Raw genomic sequence first — 22,779 nt, forward strand, 5'->3', positions numbered from 1 at the left:
TATCATTTTATGACTGAAGTCATTGCTAGAACGCTTCAACTTCTTCATCATTAGCTTTTGCGGTTGGTGCATAAAGCTGAATTATAGCTGTATTGATTGGATTTCCTTGAAGACAGACAGAGATAACCCTATCACCGACAGCATTATACCTCATGATTGATTTTGCAATGTCCTTTTAGACAATAAATGTCACCTTATTTCTCTTGATTGTGTAATTCCCAGTATAGGACACCATATGATTTCCTGATTCAAAATGGCTTATATGAGCCATTTAAGCTCACCAATACCTAGGATATTGATTTTTTGCATTCTGTTTCATATCTGACCACTTCCTATTTTCCTAAATTCATAATGATCAAATCCCAAGTTCTGATCGTTAGAAACCTGTGCAGCTGTTTCTCTTTACGTTGAGTTGTGCCCCATCCACCAATGAAGCTCCTGAAGGCTCCACTTCCACAGGGTTTACCAGCTCACGTCACCATGGGTGACTTCCCTCCAGGAAATCTGCACCTCCTCAGTCACATTTTGGGTGCCTTCGGACCTGAGGGCCCATCTTCTGCTTCCTTTGTTTGGGCTTTCCGGATCAGACAATGTTTAGAAGCTATGTATAAGGTTTTCTGCAGGTTTTTTCCCGGCAAAGTCGGGAGCCAGTCCATCTTGGATGTCTATTCTTTTCAAGCTTCACTGAAATACTCTCACTCGAGGTGACCCTGCTGGCATTTGAAATAGCAGTGACGTAACTTCCACCATCACAGCAACACACAAGTCACCACAGTACCAAATAAAATAAAACTAAGACAGATAAGTGATAGGATTCTACATCCAGGTTAGAATAAATCTTTCCCTAAGTGATTTAAAAAAAACATTGTAACATATTAATAATTGCAGTTACCTAAATTTTCATAACTTTTTAAGAAAATGCTGTTACCTAAAATACATGAAAACACAAGTCCAAAGGGAATTCTTTTCACTAATTTCTAAACCAATCTTTTAGTCAGTCCTTAATTTCTGGTTAGCAGCCCATGTGTAAGCCAGCACACCGCCATATTTATGACAAGATCAAAGGACAGAGCTGTGAGTCGGAATGGGCTTGATTGCAAGTGGCTTGTGATGCGGGTGTTAAAGTACTGCAGCCACTCTGCCGTCCATTCGCAACCTCAAGTTGCCATTCTTTCATTCTAGTCAAAGTGATGCTATCACACAACTCCTGTGCTTCCTAAAAGTACTGTGCTGTATAAAATTAAATATTTTGACTGAAAAGAGATTTTTAAAAATAATAATTATAAGACGACTCTATAAATTACTGGAGGCATGCTAGCATGTAACACCAATCCTAGAAATTATTTCTCTACCCCAGGATTTCCATATTTTTAGTGCATAAACATGCAATCAAGCCATACATTGAGACAATATATTTGAGTTATTTGGTGATGTTTCCTCGATTTCCAAGCCAAAATAAAGATTTCATAACATGTATAATAAGTATTTCATGGAAACTCAATTCCTAACTTTATTAGACTTTGCTTTTCTTAAAGACATTCCCAAAGTAAATTGTAAATATTAATAGTTACCAATATAGTCAAATTTTCATGCTGTGTACTAAAAATAGCAATATGTTCTTTTTTAAGTTTCCAGTGAAGAAATGATCTCTATTGTTTCTACATCATCAAGGAAAAAATATGAATCAAAACAGTCTCTAAGAAACATACACAATAATTCTTCACTTGGTCAATTTTGTGAACATCTTACAGAGCTGGTCATTTTACAAACGATTTCAAGAGTTTTTGAAGATCTCGAAGAGGATACAGAAGGTGTCATAGCATGGGAAAGCCAAGTTGCAATTAACACGATTATTTCGATTCATTCCCATGTGTTCGAAAGCAGGTCGATTCCTATTACAGAACTTGCTTTAAGCATTACTGAAATCATTATTCAAATTCTATCTGATAGTAATATTATCATGGCTGAAATTACACAGCAAATGACTTCTAGACAAACAAAATATATGTATTGCCCAGGAGTTACCGCTACGGAGATTGACGATCTCTTTCAGGATCTCTTAATAGGAGTGATTCATATATTGTCCAAAGAGATAGGAATAAATGGTTGCCCTCAAAGCACTGGAAGAAACAATTCGTTTTCAATGTCTAGGAGTCAAAATACGGCCACTTGCAACAAAACCAATCCCACAAAAAGAGAGGCTGAGCCCACCGACTCAAAGTTACCGGATCAAATTGATCAATTAATTCAAAAAAACAATATAAATGATCTGGCATGTAAGTTAGACAGTCTGGTTGGTAGCCTAAAAACTCATGAATCCAAAGACGTAGTTAGGAAAGTGTTTAATATTCTTTTGGATACGTTTTTGCCTGAAGAATGCCCAGATGTGTCTGTGGATTTGGGTAAAATAGCCAGGACACGTTTCCCATCCTCAAACAATGAGGATGATAACAGCACACATGGAAATAACCTAGGGCTCTCACCAAAGTCAGTTTTTCTTCTTAATGTCATATGCGAAAAACTTATTAGAACACTTTTGGAAAAATACACAAGCACTAGCTGCCTTGATAAAAGTGGCCCTTGTCCTGATGAAGCAGAAAAATGTCAACTCTTTAAAATGTTTGAAAGTGTAGAAGGTGACGAAGTTGATTGCCAGGGGGCTTCGAACCGTCAACAATTTCACGAAGATTACATGTCAGACTTTTTGGAAAATTTGGCAGAAATAGACCAAGATTCTCTGTCATCAGACTCTATGCTTACTGTTCTTTCCCACAGCTTGGTAAAATCACTGATGGATAAACTATCTCATGATAGTCAACATACCTCTGAAAGTTCACCTTCTGCAAACATGCACCAAAAGTATGGAACAAGAATAGAACAGTCTAGTTTCACAAAAACCCGAAATCCAAAATTCACAGAATTACAAGATCGTGACTCAATAGGATTCGTGAGTTTTGACAAAAAAACTTTGAGAAAACCCCTGAATAATTCCAATAAGGTTACACCTAAAATACAAGCACCATCTGGCAAACAATATCCAGTAAGAGCTCCTGCATCTGCTTTAATGAGACAGGGAGGGGGAAAAGTAACTACCACGGCCATCGATAATGGAAGCAAAAATATGAAGGTTTATTCAGCCACATTCTTGGAGGAAATAATTTCACAACTGTTTTTTAATCTCTCCACCTCATTGTTGGGAACAAATGAAAACATTACTGAGGCCGCCCTCAATGAAATGAATACTTTCTTTGTCAAATCTGTGGTGAATGAGTTTAACAATTCACAGGTCACTCTTTTACGGAATGCTGAAGAACGGCTGTGTTTTCCACCAACTGATAATGATACTGTTGGTAAGATTGTTGGCACAATTTATAATGACATTGTACAGCGCTATAAATTGAAAGTGACCTGTGCTGGAATTCTGCCATATGATGATACTTCAATAGCAGAACAAATAACTAGTGGCATATTGCTAGAAATTTTAGACTACCAACTTCCACCTTACCTTAAAGGGAATTTGAAGTTAAATGCGTTTTACCCTCTGAAAGCTGACATCATTCTGCAAAAACTTCAGGGTCGCCTGAAAGAATTTACTTCCCAGCCTCGGTTTGCGACAGGCTGCAGCACCCTCCTTCCGCACTCCCTGTTAGAAGACGTTATCAGGAAGCTCCTATTGCAGCTTGTTCCTCCAGCCAGTGAGTCTTTCTCTTTGGGAAAGACCGACTTCATGAGTCCAGATTTCCACAAAATGTCCAACTGCATAATAAATAAGGTTCTGTCAGCCATATCCAAACACAAAATTTGGCTAACTATATGTGATAATCTCTGTCCGCATACCAGAAAAAATCTTCAGCAGATGGTGGATTCAGTTTATAGTAATGTTTTGCAAAGGTCCGACTCTCTTGTTTCAATACAGAAAAGTATAATAAGCCAAAGCCCAGTTATAGCTGACAGGATAGCCAGTTGTATTATCCAGGAAATTATTGAAAGTCATCTTCAACCCTTTTTGAGTGAAGAGAGTTTGCCACGCCCTCCGACTCCATTGGATGAAATATCTACGATGGTTCAAAATGTTCTCCTTGATGTCACATATGCACAGGGATCCCCAAAGCCATCTCCCGTTGGTGACTACCCTGATGCATTCGTCGAAGAAATCGTTGCCAGGCTTTTATCTAAGATCTTCATTTCAAAGCCTCATCCTGAATTTGATCTGGAAAAAATGACCCAGAAGATAGTAAACTCAATAAATGATCATTTTGACAAAGCAAAAATTCACACAGTGTATGATGACAAAGAGCCATCTCACCCATCTGTAGATACAGATATTGTAGATAAATTAGTCACATCCGTTTACAGAAATGTTTTAAAACAGCATGAGCTAGATCCTGATAATGTCAAGGGATTAAAAGACAATGATATTTTTGTGGACAATATTACCAACTTAATTGTAGCTGCCATTTCAGATTATCTCCTTCATCCACTGTTATCCGGGGATTTGCCAGCTTCTCCCTATTCTACTTCAATGGCTGAGAATATTGCTCAGGACATTCTTAGTAGCATCTGTAAATCTACCAAGCCAGGCCAGAATTTATCTCCATATAATACCTTACTGCCATACACATTTTTAGAGGATATGATCAGAGTACTATTATCTAGAATTTTTCCTTCCACGTATAGCATGATTCCAAACAAAGAAACTCCAAAAGAGAGATCAGCAGTGAATTTCAATGAAGTTGCTTCAAATCTAATCAGTGACATTAGGATGAAAATTTCCCAACATGAAATTCGATTTTCAAAAGATGAAGACGAAACTAGCTCGGTTTATTCAGAGAGTGATGTTCAGAATCTCGTTGACTCGGTATTCAAAAATATTTCCCAAAACTCTGGATCTCCAGATTCAATTGGGAAAAACATCACCAATGGTAATGAGGCTTTCACTGATAAAATAGCAGGTTTTATTATTAAAAGTATCTGTCAACAACATCTTCAGGCATTTGTGGATGGAGGAGTATCACCGTCATCATCACGGACTTATTCTGATGATGAGAGAAGGCAGTTATTTTATGCCAGCGTCTATTCCTCAAGATTTTTGGAAGATGTGATCTCTGGGGTTTTAAGCAAAGTATTCCACAGGTTGTTAGGAATTGTGCAATCAAAATCAGTAAGAGACTTAGAAAACGAACTATTGGAAGCAGCTAACCAACTAATACCTTTAATAGTCAAGGAATTCTCAAATGCCCAAGTCAGCACCATAGAAAATGCTGAGGATCTGTTGGCTTTGCCTCCAGTCGAAAAAGATTTAGTGGTAAAAATTGTCGACAGAGTGTACAGCAAAGTTTTGCAAGAATATGAAATGGAACCCAGGCCCAGTAAAGATTTTCTAACTGACACAAAGGCACTGGCTGCGAAGATAACTAGAACTATCCTGACTGAAATCTTTGATTTCCAGATTCATCCAGATATTGTAGCAAAACTGCCTTACAGTTCACATTCCAAACTCAGTGCTGGTACTTTGATAAACAGAGTTAAATATGATCTTGGGAAATCAAGACTCCGAAAACAAGCTTCAACAACATACACTACTATGTTATCGCATAATCATTTGAAACAAATAGTCACTCAGCTTATATCTCAGATAAGTTCATTGGCCTCTAGTATAGATAATTCAGATACTAGTCAATCAGACTTAAGTAACACAGTCATGAGACTAATAAATGAAATTATATCAATAATTTCAAAGCATGCAATATGTATCATTAAACATGGTGGTGAAAAACAAAGCATGATTTCTGAAAAGGATATCCAGTCTATGATTGATTCCATTTATGGGGATCTTTCCTATTCAAATCTATACCAGTCTCTTACAAAAGATAAAAAAGGCATAAGTGACATATCTGCTTCAAAAATAGCAAGTTTTATAATAAAAGAAATATTTAACCACCACCTCCAGTCATTTGTATCTGCTGACAAAACTCTCCTTTCAGCTGCAGGTGATCAAACTTATAAACAGAAAGCAATAGATTCCAAACAGAGAGAATTGTCTTCCATTGTGAACTCAGCTGTCTTTTTGGAAGAAGTAATTTCTGAGCTTTTATGCAAAGTCCTTTATGCATTCTCACATGATGCCTTAGCTGTTGAAAATCCAGATAAAGCAAAAGCCAAGACTATTGGCATTGTTACAGCATTAGTAGAATCGATTGTTCTGGAGTTCACCACATCAGAGATTTTGCTTGTAGATGATGTGGATGAAAATCTCTGTTTAACAGAAGGATACAAAGAAATGGTTCAAAACATGGTCAACGTGATTTATGAAAAAATATTAGATGAATATAAGACTCTGATTCAAGTACATAAGGCGATACAAAGTGATACTATGGGTTTTGGAAGGGAAATATATCACTTCCTCTTGGGAGAAATTTATGATTACCAGATGCAGACCTTAGTTTCAGGAGACTTAGCAAATTCTTCCTATTCTTTCCCCAAAGCAGACAACATCATCAAAAAAGTGCTGAACACCCTCCTACAGGATAACGAAACTGTGCCATCCTTTATTACTGTGCTGCCACATTCCCTTCTACGAGACATGATCTACAAGCTTCTGATGCATATGTTCCCATTCACAGACCTCAAAAATGAACTAAAAGACAAAGAGATGGTGCCATCAGATGGTGAATTTGTAGATGCAGCTACCAAATTGACCGATGAAATTATACAGGAAATTTTTGAACATGAGATCCGACTTGCCACAGCAGAGGAGAATGTGGAAACTATGCAATTAGAAGTGATTGAAAATTTGGTTGACTCCATATGTAACAACATTTTGAAGAAGTCCGAATTCCAAACTGAAGTAAAGAAAGATGCACATAAAATAGGAGGTTCGTTTCTCAGTAATTTAGCTGGCTTGATTATGAAAGAAATCGTGGATCATCATTTGAGGCCATTTTTATCTGATGAGGAATCATCTTCCAGTGACTTATCTGATTGTGGCCATGGCTCTACACTTGCTGAATCTGGGAAGGCAAAATCACAACCGTCCCTATATTCAGCTACATTTTTGGAAGATGTAATTGTTGACCTTGTACGTAAATTTTATTCTCTTCAAAGTGTTGCTGACGATTCTAAAGAAAAAGAAATGCCGAAGTCAAACATTGTAAGGTTGGCCATAAAATTTGCCAATTCTCTGATAGAGGAATTTAGTAAATGTGATATCAAAGTTCTACCAAATGCAGAAAAAATCTTTTCTTTCCCACCAATTGCTAGAGAGACCATTGATAATATATCCAATTTTGTGTATGATCAGTTCATAGGAAAGTACGGAACTAGTGATATTCATAAAGACGATAAAAGCAACATTTTTATAGAAAGCATTGCTTCTTTAGTTCAGAGGGCGATCTCTGCCTTCAAGATTCAGCCACTTTTTTCAGGGGATTGGTTTTCTACCTTTTTTTCCTTTCTGAATCCAGATAATATCACCCAAAGAGTTCAACACCTACCACAAGAAACTCCCACACAGGCATACAGATGCTTAGAAGGGAACCAACTTACTTTACCAGAAGAGTCACACAAACACACCACTCCAGCCTTAGACGAGAAAAATACAGAGGACACTATGGAAATCGAGAGAGAGGAAGTGTGCAGAGAGAAAATTTCCATCAAAGAGGAGAAATCAATGCAAAAAGCTGTCCTTGATCCAACACTTAACTCTGTAAATAGCATTATGAAAAGCAATATGGTGCCAGATGTGGCAAATCAAATAAACAAGGATAAAGGTAAAATGGAAACTGCAATTGAAGAAAACATTGTGCCAAAAGTTACTTATCCGTCTAGCATTAGGGAAGGTGAGGACACTCAAGAGCCAGATTTAATGGTAACACCTGGTAATAATGAAACGAAGAACAAAAGCCCAGCACCTCCAAAGGATGAAGAAGGTCACGGTGATGAGATACAGACACATTTTTTAGCAGCCACTGATGTCACACAATCTGGTAAGAGTGCACCAAGATCAGATTTTGAAATAGACAATGAAGAGAAAAGTATTAAAACGAGAGAAAGATTCTCACTAAATGATGGTAGGCCTCTTAAAATGCCTTCTTTCATATTCAATGCAAAAACCAAGGAGATCACAATGGAGAACATGCTTACCCAAAAACTATGCAGTGTTGGGATGAGAGACGTTGCCATTCAAGTTGCTACAAATGATGAGCAATACGTGGATGCTGAAAGTGTTCAAAATGTCACCGAAAATATTTATGAAAATGTTTTGGAACTATATTCTCAAGAACAAGAAAATGATCTGAAATCCCAAAGTTCCCCAGGTGATAAAGCATTACATATAACTCAAGAGGTTGGTAAGGATTCTGTACAGTCTGTTTCAACAAAAGCTTTATCCTCCTCAATTACTGAACATGTCCCTGCCAAAGAAATAGAGGAAGAGAGAGCTCACTTTAAAGAGATTAAGAGTGAACCTGGTAAACAAGACGGTCTTCAGTACTCACCAGAAAATAAACCTAGAATTATCCCGGCCAGTTTTTTAGAAGATGTGATCATGGAAATGATTAACAAGCTGATCTTTTCTTCCCCACAGGAAGCACAAACATATGATCATTTCCAAAATGTGACTGATGGTGAAAATCCAGCTGAACTCTATGACACAGCCATGAAATTGATTGATTCTCTCTTAAAGGAGTTTTCAGATGCTCAAATTAAAGTATTTAGGCCAGAGAAGAAAAAGCAGGTTTGCCTACCCGCAGGTAAAGTCCCATTAGAGCCTAAGGTACCTCCCAGGCAAAAGGAGGCAACTTCAGCTAAAGCATCGTCTAGCATCATGATGATAACTGTGGATCAGATAGCACCTGGGCATAAAATGACTAAGAAATCCTCTTCCAATAAACTACCTTTTATAGATAAAATGCCAGCACTTGATAAAGCATTGGTTAATAAAGTTGTTCACTCTTCCATATGCAATATTTTGAAGGAATATCAGTCTCAAGATTCCATTTGTAAGAACATAAACACTGATAGAGAATTTTTAGCAAGAAGACTAACTAGTGCTGTGATAGATGAAATCTTTCAACATCAGCTGAACTTGGTATTTGGTGATGAAGTTCCCGCGTCCGCGTGTTTGCCTCTGCAATCTAAGGATGTTGTCAAAAGGATCAAAAAAGTGGCCCACACAGCCAACAAAGAATGTCAAACATCATCACCCTATACCATAATGTTGCCTCATAAATTTTTAGAGGATGTAATTTCTTCTCTTTTATATAAAATTTTCCCCACAGACTCCAATACCAAAACAGAAACAATTGAGAACAATTTTTTCACAGAAATGGATTTTCTTCAACTGAAATTAGTTAGTACAGTCATGGCAAAGATTGCTAAAGATGAAGATATGATTATACAATATGTAGAATCTTTACATCCTAACGATAATGAAATTGCTCAATTAGTAGTTCAATCGATTTATAATAATCTCTTGCCACAGTTTGGATCTCAAGAGATTATTCAAAACTGTGTAACCAGTGGTTGCAGAATCCTTTCAGACGCCATAGTTGACCTGGTGTTACGAGAAGTGGCTGGCAATCAGTTGCAGAACTATTTTTCTGGGGAGCTAACTCCATGTCAGTGTGCAGAGATTGACTATGTAGTTGAAAATATCCTTAACACTGTTGTCCAAACTACTGATGCCCCCCAATCTCAACCATCACAGGCTCATAAACTGTCTTATAGCATCCTGGAAGACATCGCGGTGAAATTTTTATCAAAGCTGTTTTCTAAGTTGCCAAGAGTGAACAAAGGAAGAACCAAATCTCTAGAAACTGAAATGCAAAACATAAGCTCAAAAATTTTAAATTCAGTCCAAGAATTTATCTCCAAGAGTCAGATTAAACTTACACGCCCAGCCAAGGAATCACCCACTATACCTTGTGCTGATAATGCAACTATTGAAAATGTAGTTAATTCTGTGTATACCAGTGTCTTAAACTTGTCTGGCTCATATCATTCTGTATTTAAAGACTTAATGAGTAAGAGTAATGTCCTTTCTGATATAATAGGTTGTTTGATGGTGAAAGAAATCTCTAACTCAGAATTTCAACCTCAAGTAGAGGAAGAGCTATCAAACTCTGAATTGGTTCTAGAAGCCGTCAGGATTATGGAAAAAGTGATTGGAATTATTAATGAAATGAAGTCCCATGAAAAACCCCTATCCCAAAAGGGTGCTGTGCTAGATGCTCTGTTTATAGAGGAAGCTCTGGGCTTATTCTTGGCTAAGCTAATAGGGGTGCCCAGCGCATCAATAAATGAGAATACGAACATATCAAAGCCCGAGTTAAATAAAATCGCATCTGAACTGACAAAGTTTGTCACAGCAGAAATTTCAAAGAGTAACATTAGCCTTGTAGCTGCAGACCCTAAAGAACACCCTTTAAATCAACAAAGCACAGAGATTGTTTCTCAAGTCGTTGACTCCGTTTACAGTAACGTGCTACAACAATCTGGCTCTCAAGAAAACCTTTTTCACGATATAAGAGATACAAACAAAGTCTTACCTCAAAAGGTCGCTAATTTAATTGTCAATAACATTTCCAATTTTCCAGTAAATACAAGTAGCTCAAAGTATTTGAACGCTGATCTCATTAGAGATTTGGACATTGATCGAATTGTTCAAAAGGCACAATCGCATTCTCTTATTGTTCCTGAGGTAGAGAAAGAAGGCTCACAGCATTGTTCAGCTGAAGAATTACCAGTTAAAATAGTCCCACATATTAAGAATAAACCAATCAGTATAGATCCAGCCATTATTTCTGAACATTTAGCAGTCCTTTCTGTAAAAACTCAACCTCTTGAGAAGATTAAGCTGGACTGTTTGAAAACAACTGGGCATACCATAGCAGAACTGAGAAGAGCGTCGTTAAGTGGGAAAAGCTACTCCTCAACACGCTTAACAGAGAGAGAAAAGGCAAAGAAAGAAAGACGCCCCTCACTGAATAAAACAGGACGACTGGATGTAAAGCCCTTTGAGGTGAGTGTCAAGAACAATGGTACAAAATGAGTGAATAGGAAGACGCTGTTGTTCTGAGATCCTTCCTGAGATAGGTCTAATGGGATGCCCCTTCTCTCTCTCTCTCTCTCTCTCTCCAGCCTAATTGGAGAATTGAGAGCACTGATCAATTTCAGTACAATGTTATGACTTAGGGGAACTTGCCTTTATCAGCTCTGTATTTCATGTTAAAGATCTAATGCTAGTTTCCATAAGCCAAACAGGTTGTACTAAAATTATTTTCAAGAATAGGAACATAGTACATGACCCTTGATAACAACACCAAACTGAGTGGGTTTGTAATCCTATTTGAAAAAGTCAGTGAGAATGATGATGGCAACAAATGTACAAATGTGCTTGACACAATGGATGGATGGATGGATTGTGATAAGAGCTGTATGAGCCCCCAATTAAATGATTAAATAAAAAAAGAAAGTAAATGTCAACAAAAGAATGAAGGCAACATATGGACAAATATGCCTGATTCAATCGTTGTATGGATTGTGATAAGAGTTGTAGAGTCCCCAATAAAATGAAAAAAAGAAAAAGCATTATCTTATTAAGGATTTCATAAGGTGTTCAAGAAAGCCTCAGTATAACATAAAAATGAGTGTTAGGTTTGTCAAATTAGTTTCCATTCATACAAACCCTAAGTGCAACCGAATGAAATTTTTCCCAGTCGTGTGTCATCCGCAGAATGATTGGTAGCTTTGAGCATGTTGTTACAGGCATGATGTCAATCTATACCCTATGGCTTTTCCCCTTTTTTGATGTCCCTCCTCTTTACCAAGCTCAATGTCCTTTTCCAGAGACTGGTCTTTTCTGAAAACGGGCTTGAAGTACATGAGACAATGTCTCGCCATCTTTGTTTCTAAGGAACATGCTAACTGTACTTCTTACAAGATTTGTTTATTCTTTGGCAGTCCGTTGTATTTTCAAGATCCTTGATCAGCTCCATAATTCAAATGCATCCATTCTTCTCCTGTCTAATTCAATGTCCAACTTTCTTGTGCATTTGAGGTGATTGAAAAGACAATGGCTTGAATCAGGCACCCACTAGTCCTGAACAGGAAAGCCTTATTTGTCAACTTGAAAGAGGTCTTGTGCAGAACATTCATCCAATGCTGCATCCATGAGCATGGACTGTTGAGTCAAGTCAAAGTGCTTGGCACCTTCAATCTCTTCTCTATCAATCATGATGTTACTGACTGGTCGAGTGGTGAGGAGTTTTGTGTTTTATATTAAGTTGTCATCTATATTGAGGCTGCAATCCTGGATCATCATCATCATAAGTGCTTCCACAAACATAGTGGTTTTAAACTCTCCAAATTGAGGTTCTGTGGTGGTACCTTTTTACTTTCAGCAAAAGTCATCAACGTTAGACTGAAAGCCCAATATATGATATGTTTTCATTTAGCCTTTGAGTTTAATCCCAACTCACGGTGCCCCCTGGGGATCAAAGTTAACTCTGTGCAGTCAGACACGTCGGCTAACAAATGCCAAAGCCCTTTGGAAAGACTGTTTTTAAAGCCTCTTTCTATTCTCCTTAGCACAAATAGTCAAAATCGTGATTTCATACTTCAAAAAGCTTCTTCTTACCTTTTGCTTTCCACCAAAAAAATTTGTTTAGGGCATCATTATCTGAAAAGGCCACTGAAAGTGTTATAACAGGATGTTAAAATAAAAACTACTGACTGAAGTCAATTTTAAGACTGTGGGCATCTTCTAACTCATAGTGTCCTCATCAGAAGGAGCTAGACCTGCCCCTGTAAGTTTCTGAGGCTGCCTTTACAGGAGGGAGTAGCAAGCCTTATGTTTCCCCAGAATGACTGTGGTTTTCAGCTTATAAGTCAGAATCAAATAGAAAGCTGTGCGTTTGTTTGTTTTGAGTGGACTCAGTGTCTACAGTTACAGACACCGGGACGTTCCATGATTTAATTATTGTCTCTTCCTTGATCTAGCTTCAATTCTTAAAAATGGCAAGGGACATTTAATAAGATGAGAAGAAATGAAAATGTATGTTTTGAAGCTTTTAGGGAAAATGTTCTCAAAGGATCCTAAGGAAAGGCATAGGAGTAATAATTCTAAAACCATCAGAGTTTGGGCTATTATTAATCATTTTAAAATCAAGTTTATTAAAATTTATTAAAACTACCATTTAGATTACTTTAGGATGCTCCACCTGGGATCTTTGAAAATGTTATAATTTTTGTGAGAAAAACTTCAAGATAACAAAAATAGGAACTAATCAACTTATTTTTGCGCCAAAATGTGAAAATTAAGCAAAAGAAAGAAGTACATTAGACCATTCCCTATTTTTTGGGTGAATAATTTTTAATAAGTTAATAAAATTGTGCCTATAAAATAAATCCTAGAAACCATATACTCTACAATTTTCATGTGTTTCTTCCTTTAAATACTTTGCTAATATATAACTAAGTTGTATTTGTAGATAATGTTACCATACTGAAACTAGAAATGATATGAAAACAGAGTCATGATGATAGACTCCAAAGAGAAATAAATGTTTGAGATCTATATTTTTAAGATTCATCGTGCCTTCCATTCCAGGCTGTTGGCCGAAATTCATTTCAGAATATAAGAAAGCCTGATCTCGCCAGGGTGGAGCTTCTAAAAGATGTTCAAAACAAACAAGATCTTATCATTCGGTTAGTAGCTCATGATATCGAGCAAGACTATCCAGAGAGAATGAAAGAAGAGAGTGTCCTTAGTTATGAAGATGAAGTTGTTCTACGAGAGGTTGTACAGGAAGGATTCTTGGAAGAAGAAGAGCAGCCAGGGACAGGAGCTGCGAAGCCAGTCGCAAGCAAAGCCGTTTCTACCAAACCCACAGCAAGCACCAGCAGCCTGAAAAAGTTTCTGTCTCTCAGCAAATGCTGTCAGCCGACCTCCAGTAGCAACATGGACAGTATCGAAACCACCTCTGATCACCTGTCAGAATGCCAGGAAGAACAGGTCCGAAAAGCTGTCGCCAAGCTTGATATGTCCACCTTCTCGGTCCTTGCAACTGAAAGAAAGGCACCTTCGAGGGAGAAGCCGCCACAGCATAGTGTAAGTGAGAAAGGGGACCGCCAGTCCCTGACTACCTCAGGGGAAAGGGCGGAGAGCTTTTAAAAGCCTGTCCAAGCATGCGACATTGATTATGCAGACAGCGTACTAAAATAGACCCAGTCTGTCATAAAGCCGGTGACATTTTTATATATGGGAAATAATAGATTTACACAATGGGCCTCAATTAAGGCAAAGCAGATAAGGGAAAGAGACCTAGATTAATTAGAAGCACACGGAAAACAAAAATATATAAAACAGTTGAGAAAATGCCAGCCCTTTAGTGGAAGCACTAGAATCAAGTACTTCGGTTTCATTTCGGTGGACTGGACACCCGCTCCATTTCTGAGTCTGAATCCTGACTCTGTCACTCGATAGCTGTAACTTGGGGAAAAGGTGCATACTCGTACGTAGCCCACGTCCGTCTTCAAAGTTACCGTGAAAGCGGTGACAGCCGCAGCTTGCAGGGCGACCACGCTTCCTGTGCTTCCGTGACTCTAGTCCGAATCCGACCTCAAGCATCCAGTGCGTTTGCCTTCCCTGACCACGTTCCCACTTAACACCGGTTCTGGCTTTTTCAGGTTCTAATGTACTTAGCTAATTCTCCCAAACTTAAATTAACCAAGGTATTTTAAATATCATCTCTACGCCACATAAATCCCCCTGTCATTATGGTGTGCAGGGGCTCCTTCTGCCTCAAGTGGTTGCATTGATACCCCTTGGGCTCGGACCTGCCCTCAAATCTGTATCATAGCATAATTTTGGAGCATACATATAGTGTAAGTTTTCCTGGTGAAAAAATGGTCTTGATGATCCATTTGAGAACCACACCCTTGTTGACACATAAGCTAGAGTGAACCAGAGAAAATGAACAGGGATAAAATTCTGGACAGTTCACAAATGTTCCAGATTATTTGCTTTACAGCATACCCCGATCTACTTGCTGATAAGTCACCTGAGATTTTATGGCCAAGTGAAGTCTTCTGAACAGTTTTCTTATGTAGCATGATTATGCTAGTTCTATAGAGAACCAACAAAATGTTATGGTAGAACATCGGCAAACACCAAAATTGATTTTGGGAATAATAATACTAATAATAATGGTAGCAGTCTCTTATTTTGATGTCAATAATAGAGATCACAATAATGTTATTTATATTTTTGAACTTAGTAAAGCTGAGTAAAATGTTCATAGAGGAATAAAAAGATCATATTCTTCAAACATTGTGTAACTTTATGTTTAAATCTATTAAAATTGAGTACCATGATTTAAACAATCTTCACTGAGAAATTTCCAAAGAATGACAACCAAAGGGTCGTTTTAGTGGACATCTTTTAAGTAATTCTAAAACTTTATCTCACTACATTCTAAATGAAAGTGCAGCATATGCCAATAAGGTGACAAAATGCATATCAAATTCTGCTCTGTGTAATGCATGATTTATGCTTTTGCAGAAAGAAGAAAACAGGCCTATAAATGAACCGACACATTATTTCATACACCGAATTATGAGTTCATCTTCATACAACCAAGAAGATATGATGACCTCTGCAGGGTATATCAAATTTAAACAATATAAAAATAGAGGTGAAAATTCTGCTTATGGGGGAAATTGATTTCCTGGAAATCCTGGGGTGGTGCATACAGTGACGTGATTGACTTGTTCCCTGACAGATGGGGTCTTCCAACCCACCAAAAGCTGATAATCAGCTTCCAGAAGGTGACAGCCTCACAGCTCACGGGTTCCCCATAAGTTAGAATCGGCTCAATGGCAAATTGTTTGTGTTCAGCTTTGTTGGTCAAAGTCTGAGAGAGAAAATATTCAGCCATATACTTTCCTTAATATCCAACTCATTCTTCCTTCCTTCACTTCTCACTGTGGTCACTTCCTATGCCTCTCCTTCCTTCTTGCTCCCCCATTTCTAGTTATCTGGCCTCGACTTGCTTGTTCTGAGATCTGTTTTCTAGTTATAATGGTGTTGGGAATCAAGAACTTTGCTAATGTGTTAGGACGTTTTCTTCCATCACTCAGACACTGGGTTAGCAGGAGTATTTGCACTTTGATCCTAAAAAATGAGTTATGCTTCTCTCTCTGGAGGAGCTAAATCATAGCTTTGGTATGTAGCACTGCTTGTTAGAAGAACCCAGAGGCAAAGAGGAGCAGGGAAAACTAGAGTATTCAGAGGCACATTATGAAAAGTAAGGAGCTTCATGTGGACTTTCACAAATGGACAGGATGTTAAAGAGAGGCAGAAAATTCAAGTTAGGAGGACTATTGGAGCAAAATCTAGACTGTGTGGCATTTATAGGGGACAGGGAGGGACAAATGAGCTGTTACCTTGAAATTAACTCATTAGCTAAAACTTGTCCAAAATTGTTAATTTACTAAGAATATTAACAAACTGGAATATAGCATATTACATCATGAGTGGAACATCGGATATAAGTAGAGAATTAATTGGATTACATTAAGTTTTCCACCTAACACTATTGTCTCAGTTTCTCCTGATGTCAGATGGGATTACCTATTCTTTGTCCACTATTGCCTCTTTACTTCTGTGCAACAGCTAACTTAACATATTTAGAAATACAGATCCTTCTTGATTGTTTACATCAATGGAGAAGAGAAAAGGCATGAATAGTCTCAAATGACAATCAATGTATCAATCATTTACATTTGATTTAGAAACTCAGGACAATAATATTCCTAGTGTTTACATTGATATGAAAACTGACTAATGATTCTTTTGCTTAAACAAAATATATGGAAAATAAAATATTCATTTGCTTTTGTTTTTAGGGAGACTGAAGGGGATATCAAAGATCCAAGTGCTAAAATATTAGAAGGTTGGATGCATTTATTTTCTTAAATTTAAATTAGAGTAACCAAAAGGAGATTTTGTATGCTCCTTTAAAGACTTTTTAGAAATCAAACTTAAAGTTAATATAATTTGCCCCACTCCCAGTGGTTTATCTACTTTTGGAAAACTGTATAATAATAACTTCACTCGGTTGTTAAAATGAGGAACCTAATTTGCCCTACGTGAATTTGTATTAACATATCATTAACAGTTTTGACGTAGACTATATTGTGTAATGGTATGCATTAATCATTAGAATGCTCAGCATAGTGGGTTATTCGTTGGGCTCTAGCCATGAGGTCAACAGTCAACTCCACCATCTGATCCTTGGGTAAAAGATGAGGCTTTCTGCTCCTGCAAAGATTTAAAACCTCTGAAACCAATAGGGGCATGCCTCTCTTGCCCCACACACCCTACTCACCTGAACTCACTCTGTGCGACTTCTTTTTGTTTCTGCAAATGAAGAGGGACATTAAAGGACAGCGATTTGAGGATGTAGAAAAGGTAAAGGAAAAAGACAAGGGAGGTGCTGTCAGCCAACCAAACAGATGAGTTTGAAAAATGTTTCCAAGAATGGAATCGTAGATTTGACTAATGTCTTAAGTGTAATGGAGAGTACTCTGAAGGTGATAAAGTTTTTTGTAAAACAATTTAAACACATAGCTTTGGGAAAAAATATCCAGTATTTTGGGGTACCCCTTCATATGTGGGTCAGAATTCATGCTACTATTATTTTATAGATTATCTTTCCTTTCAATGTGTGTAGTACTACTAAATAAAGAAAAAGCTTTTGAAACTGAATCTATATAGTTACATTAAAATCTAGGTATAATATTCTTCAGGGTTTTCTCAACAGCTTTATTGGCTTATAATTCACATATCATGAAATCCAATAGTTCAATCACATCAAAAAGTTGTATAATCTTAACCACAATGAATTTTAGAACATTTTCTTCCATCTTGTACTCATTGCTATTAGCTCCTCAATTTCCCCCCCCAAATTCCCCTGCCATACCCCTAGGAAACCTTCATTGAGCTTTTTCCTCTATTGATTTATCTATCTTAGATTTCACATACAGAAACACATTTTTAAAAAATTAAAAACAAATAAAATAAAACAAAAAACTCAAAAAGAAAGCAACGAATATTAAAAACTAGAACAAATTTAAATGGACCATCATACTAATTCACATAATAGAACCACACCTACCAGATTGACACATGACTTCCTGAAGGAAGGGTGGCATCAAAATAGCAAATACATGGTAGTTCTTGGCAGGAAATGCAAACCGAACCCAAGCCCCACCGGCTCTATGCCCGAAGGCTGGCCCTCATCTGCTGCTCCTCAATATTTCTGTATCACTGCTGTGTTCGTTATGAAATTTGTTGGGCTTTTCAGTTTGTTAAAATTCCTGGGGATCATTGCAATTCTAACAGTGACACTATGCACAAGAAGTAGAGTATCGTGTTTACTGTAAAAGCGTCTTAAAATTCAAACCACAACTAAAGTTTATTCGGTTTCAGACTTTCAACCCTCTCAAAGATTATACAATAAACTCACTCTCAATTTATAAATGTAAATATTCTTCATTGAAGAATAAAATAACAAGATGTATGCCAGAATTCCATGAGCATATAACAGAAAGTGTCAGAAGAACCACTGGATTAATTTTTACATTATGGGTTCATCGTCTGCTAGAGCCCAGACAGAAACCATTTAGTACAACATTGCCAACATCATAGTGAAGAAACTGAACCTCAGAATGCAAATGTGACTTGTTCAAGGTCATTCGGAATTCCCAGTCTGGATCCCAGATCACCTGGCCCTAATGTCACTGTGTGTGTGTGTGTGTGTGTGTGTGTGTGCACTTACCAATGTACTCGCAGTGATCATGCTTAGTTCCTATAATCTTCAGTTAATAGTGCACCTGTATAATTCAATTATTCATTCATTCATTTAAAATTGACTAAGCCTCTACTGAGACAGAGCCCAGTTATGAACAAGACTGGCAGGACCATTGTCCTTGTGGGATTTACCTTGTAACTTGGGATAGCTACTCAAAGAGTAGGGACATAAGCAAGATAATTTTATATATTTATATGAAATGAGATATGAAATTTCATGTATTTATAAGTGGTCCCTGTCTTACCCAAAAGGGCTAATACAGTCTCATTTCTATTCCATACATGAGAAAAACAGATTCAGAGAAGTTTTATTTCATTTGTTCATACAGCGCTGAGTGGTGAAACTACTAGTCAGACAGGTTGTAATGATGTTCAGGTGCATTCTTGGCCTCCCTAGTGGTCCCTGTGAAACTTCTCTGGCAGTGCCATTTTTATTTCCATGGGCTCGACTTCATTAACTGCCACCCAGCCCTCCCTTTGAGCTCAGGAAATGTTTAATTCAGTAGGAACTTTACTAGACAACCTAAGGTTGATTCTTCAAAGTTATTCTGACTTTCACCAAGTGAAACGATTTCTTAAGACCAGCACCTTCCTCTCTGACATTACTTTATCATGAAAACCTCTTTCCTTTTAAAAAGGATAATCAGCAGTTTGCCATCGGTATTGGTGCTGAAGAGACATTGAGAACTCATCTGCATTGCAACAACCCCTCCTTTTATACGCAGACAGGCTCGAGAGATGGTGTGGTTTGAACATATGTGTGTAGCTGCTCAGTGACAGTAGAGCCTGTCTGTCCTACTACATCACACTTCATATTTTATAATCCTGAATGAAGGGCTAAATAAAACTTGCGTCCTCAGTATTTTAATGATCTAACCTAGTTTAGCTTTGTTCTCATTGTCTATACACTGGGGGTGGGAGACGGGAGAGAGTCTAGTTCCCATGTACCTAAATCTTTGATTTTCTTTGGTGGGAAAAAAAAAAACCAGGTTTGGGTAAACACTGTAAATGCCTCAAAAAAATAAAATTGTTTTCTAATATTTTCTTTGGCCACAGAAAGTTCTCAGGAACCAGCACTGGAATCTACAAGCAACGTTAAGGTAAATATTTTTAAACAGGATCAAAGTGGGGTAGAGTAGGGCTCTGGTTGGTGCGCATCATTTATGAATGGCTGCCAGCCTAAGTAAAGGTTGGCAGTTTGAACCCATTGCCTCTATCTGCCGTGCAGATTAAAGCCAAAGGTCCTATGAAGTCACTATGCATGTGCACTGTGGTGGTTGCTCAGTGTCATCAGTTGGTTCCAGCTCAGTGACCCTGTGCGTAACAAAGAAAGCACTGCCTGGTGCTGTCCATTCCTCACAACTGTTCCCAGGCCCGTTGCTGCAGACACTGTGTCTGTTCCTCTCCTTTAAGGGACTTCCAGGTTTTCGTTGCCCCTCTACTTTGCCAAGGATGATGTCCTCCAGGGACTGGTCTCTCCTGACAACATGTCCAATGTATGTAAGACCAAGTCTTGTCATTCTTGCTTCTAAGGAGCACTCTGGACTTACCAAATGTTTGTCCTTTTTGCTGTCTGTGGTACTTTCAAATACTTCTCCAGCACCACAGTTCAAGTGCATCCATTCTCCTCAGTCTTCCTTATTCCCTGTGCCACATTCACATGCTATGAGGCAGTTAAAAAACCATGGTCGGGGTCAGGTACACTTTAGTCCTCAAAGTTCCATCGTCCCTCTTTAAGACTCTATAAAGGCTTCCCTTGCAACAGATTGCACCTCACCTTTTGATCTCTTGACTGTTGTTTCCGTGAGCATTGATTGTGGATCCAAGCTAGACAACATCTTTGACAACTTCAACCTTGTCTCCGTTTATATCATGTTACATATTCTTGCAGTTGTGAGGACTTTGAGCTTCTTCACATTGAGATTTAATCCACACTGAAGGCTTCAACCCTTGATCTTCATCAGCAAGTGCTTTTCAGCAAGAAAAGTTTTGTCATCTGCATATTGCAGAATGTTAATAAGCCTTCGTCCAATCCTGATGCCACATTCCTTTTCCTATGATCCAGCGTCCCTGCTCATTTTCTCTGCAGAAAAACAGAATAAGCACAGTGGGGGCGGGGGGGATGCAACCCTGGTGCACACCTTTCCTCACTTTGTTTCCTGACCCTGCATGTATAGGGCCATCATAACTCTGATCCAACCAAAGACACCTTTGTTAAGATGCAGGGGTTTCTAACTAATGGTGGCCCGGTAGTTAAAGTCTGAGTGCTTCTAGTTGAGGGGTTTCAGGCAAAATTGTGACCCTATTTGCAATTCCCTCAAACCAATTTCTCTCCTCTTGGTTGCAGTCCCCCTTGGCTAAAATCACTTAATGAAAATATTCTCACCTTTGATTAAGTACACAAAGTAAGCCATTATCTCACCTTATGACCCATAGTAGTGATGCGTGGGCTTAGTACCATTCAGTAACATTTTTACAGCAATCTCTTGGAAAAACCCAAAGAAAGTGATGCACTTGGCACCCCAATGTGGTCGACTCAAGTAGGGACTCGGTGGGACATGGGAGGAAACAGACACTTCAAAGATGGAGGGACCCGAGGGACATAGATTATAACATTCCCATGGTTCTGATTTGTTTCCTTAGAGGCAACTTTTCTAAAGGTGTGCCCACCCTTCAATGTGAGCCCAAGCAATCTCTTTCCTAATCCTTCAAAAGTTTCCAATGAGGGCTGAAGAATTCCACCTCTGCTTTTTAGTTTCATCATTTCCTTTTTCATTCTAGCTCCTCCTCCAAGAAAGTGCATCCTTACAGAGAAACAATCTTCTAGTCATTTCTCAGTATCACAACATAGCGAATTATCACAAGCAATTCTGAAAGCCCTAAAACTCATATATAAGAAATTTTTGCCAGGTCTTCTAAAAATCTTAATTTCCTGATTGACCTAATCCTCATTTATGAAAATAAACCTCTATTTGACAAACTTAAGCTTCAGTGACAAACCTAGACTTTCCGAATAATAGGTCAATAAAGGGCTGTTTCTGAATCTCTAGAGGGACCTTGTGTAATGTTACTCCTTGGAGCAAACTGATTTCCTATTTCATCTGGACTTTTTGGGCACATAGGTGGTGTTTTTACTTGTTTGTTTTGTTTTTTCCCTTTACTACTTTTTCCATATAAAACTATAGTTAATGATATTGCCTGGTCTAATTTAAGGTAAGTGAGAGTAAACACACCGCGCTGTCTTTCTTACTGGCAACAACTATACAGTCTGGATAACTACTGAAGACTCTGAAAAATAAAGAATAGCAGGAGACTGGAGAGGTAAATCAAAACAGAGACTAGCCAAAAGCATTGGGTATTTTCAAGGAAGTTTTCATCCCATAACTCTTGGCTTACACATGGGGCGGCTCAAATCCTGGCATAAAACTGTTGGGATGGACAGATTAAGATCCAAGAGAAACCGTGAGACTGTGAGAGGAATCACCCCTGCCTCCCATCCTGCACCTACAGTGTAGGTCTGGTCTTGGAGCTACATCATAATGGTAGGAAAGCCTTTTCAGGTACATACAACTGATCGGAGGTTACCCTTAGTCTGAAGAGTAATGTAGGAAAGCCTTTCTGTTTTCTCTCTCTCTCTGCTGTATCTCTCCTCGTTATCTTGGATCAGCACACAATCATGGGAAGCACACGACAGAGTGCAACAGCACAAAGACGCAAATGCCCTGCTATTCTCACCATAGAACCAGAGCCAAAGGCTACTGAGGGCCAGAGATATGAAAAGACAGCACAGAGAAGAAGGCTTTTGGGGAAGACATCCCTTAAATCTGTTTACAAAACACTCCCTGACTTGTGAGTTCATGGAACTCTGATCTAAAGTTACATAAAAGAAAGGGGTTGAGAATCTG

At 38.2% G+C, this 22,779-nt stretch overlaps 1 protein-coding gene across 1 annotated transcript in view; it reads left to right on the forward strand.

The window, feature by feature from the left end:
* Positions 1-22,779, forward strand: part of FSIP2 (fibrous sheath interacting protein 2) — an 83,750-nt gene that overhangs the window by 56,464 nt on the left and 4,507 nt on the right. Inside the window, exons 17-21 of the mRNA XM_045296519.1 lie at positions 1,629-11,020; positions 13,610-14,110; positions 15,563-15,663; positions 16,909-16,955; positions 19,931-19,974. Of these exons, the coding sequence (XP_045152454.1) occupies positions 1,629-11,020; positions 13,610-14,110; positions 15,563-15,663; positions 16,909-16,955; positions 19,931-19,974 (10,085 nt within the window). The remainder of the gene's footprint in view (positions 1-1,628; positions 11,021-13,609; positions 14,111-15,562; positions 15,664-16,908; positions 16,956-19,930; positions 19,975-22,779) is intronic.

The sequence above is a fragment of the Echinops telfairi genome, unplaced genomic scaffold (assembly GCF_000313985.2).
Source record: "Echinops telfairi isolate 266 unplaced genomic scaffold, ASM31398v2 ScPeMD7_3;HRSCAF=10, whole genome shotgun sequence".
Classification (NCBI taxonomy): Eukaryota; Metazoa; Chordata; class Mammalia; order Afrosoricida; family Tenrecidae; genus Echinops; species Echinops telfairi.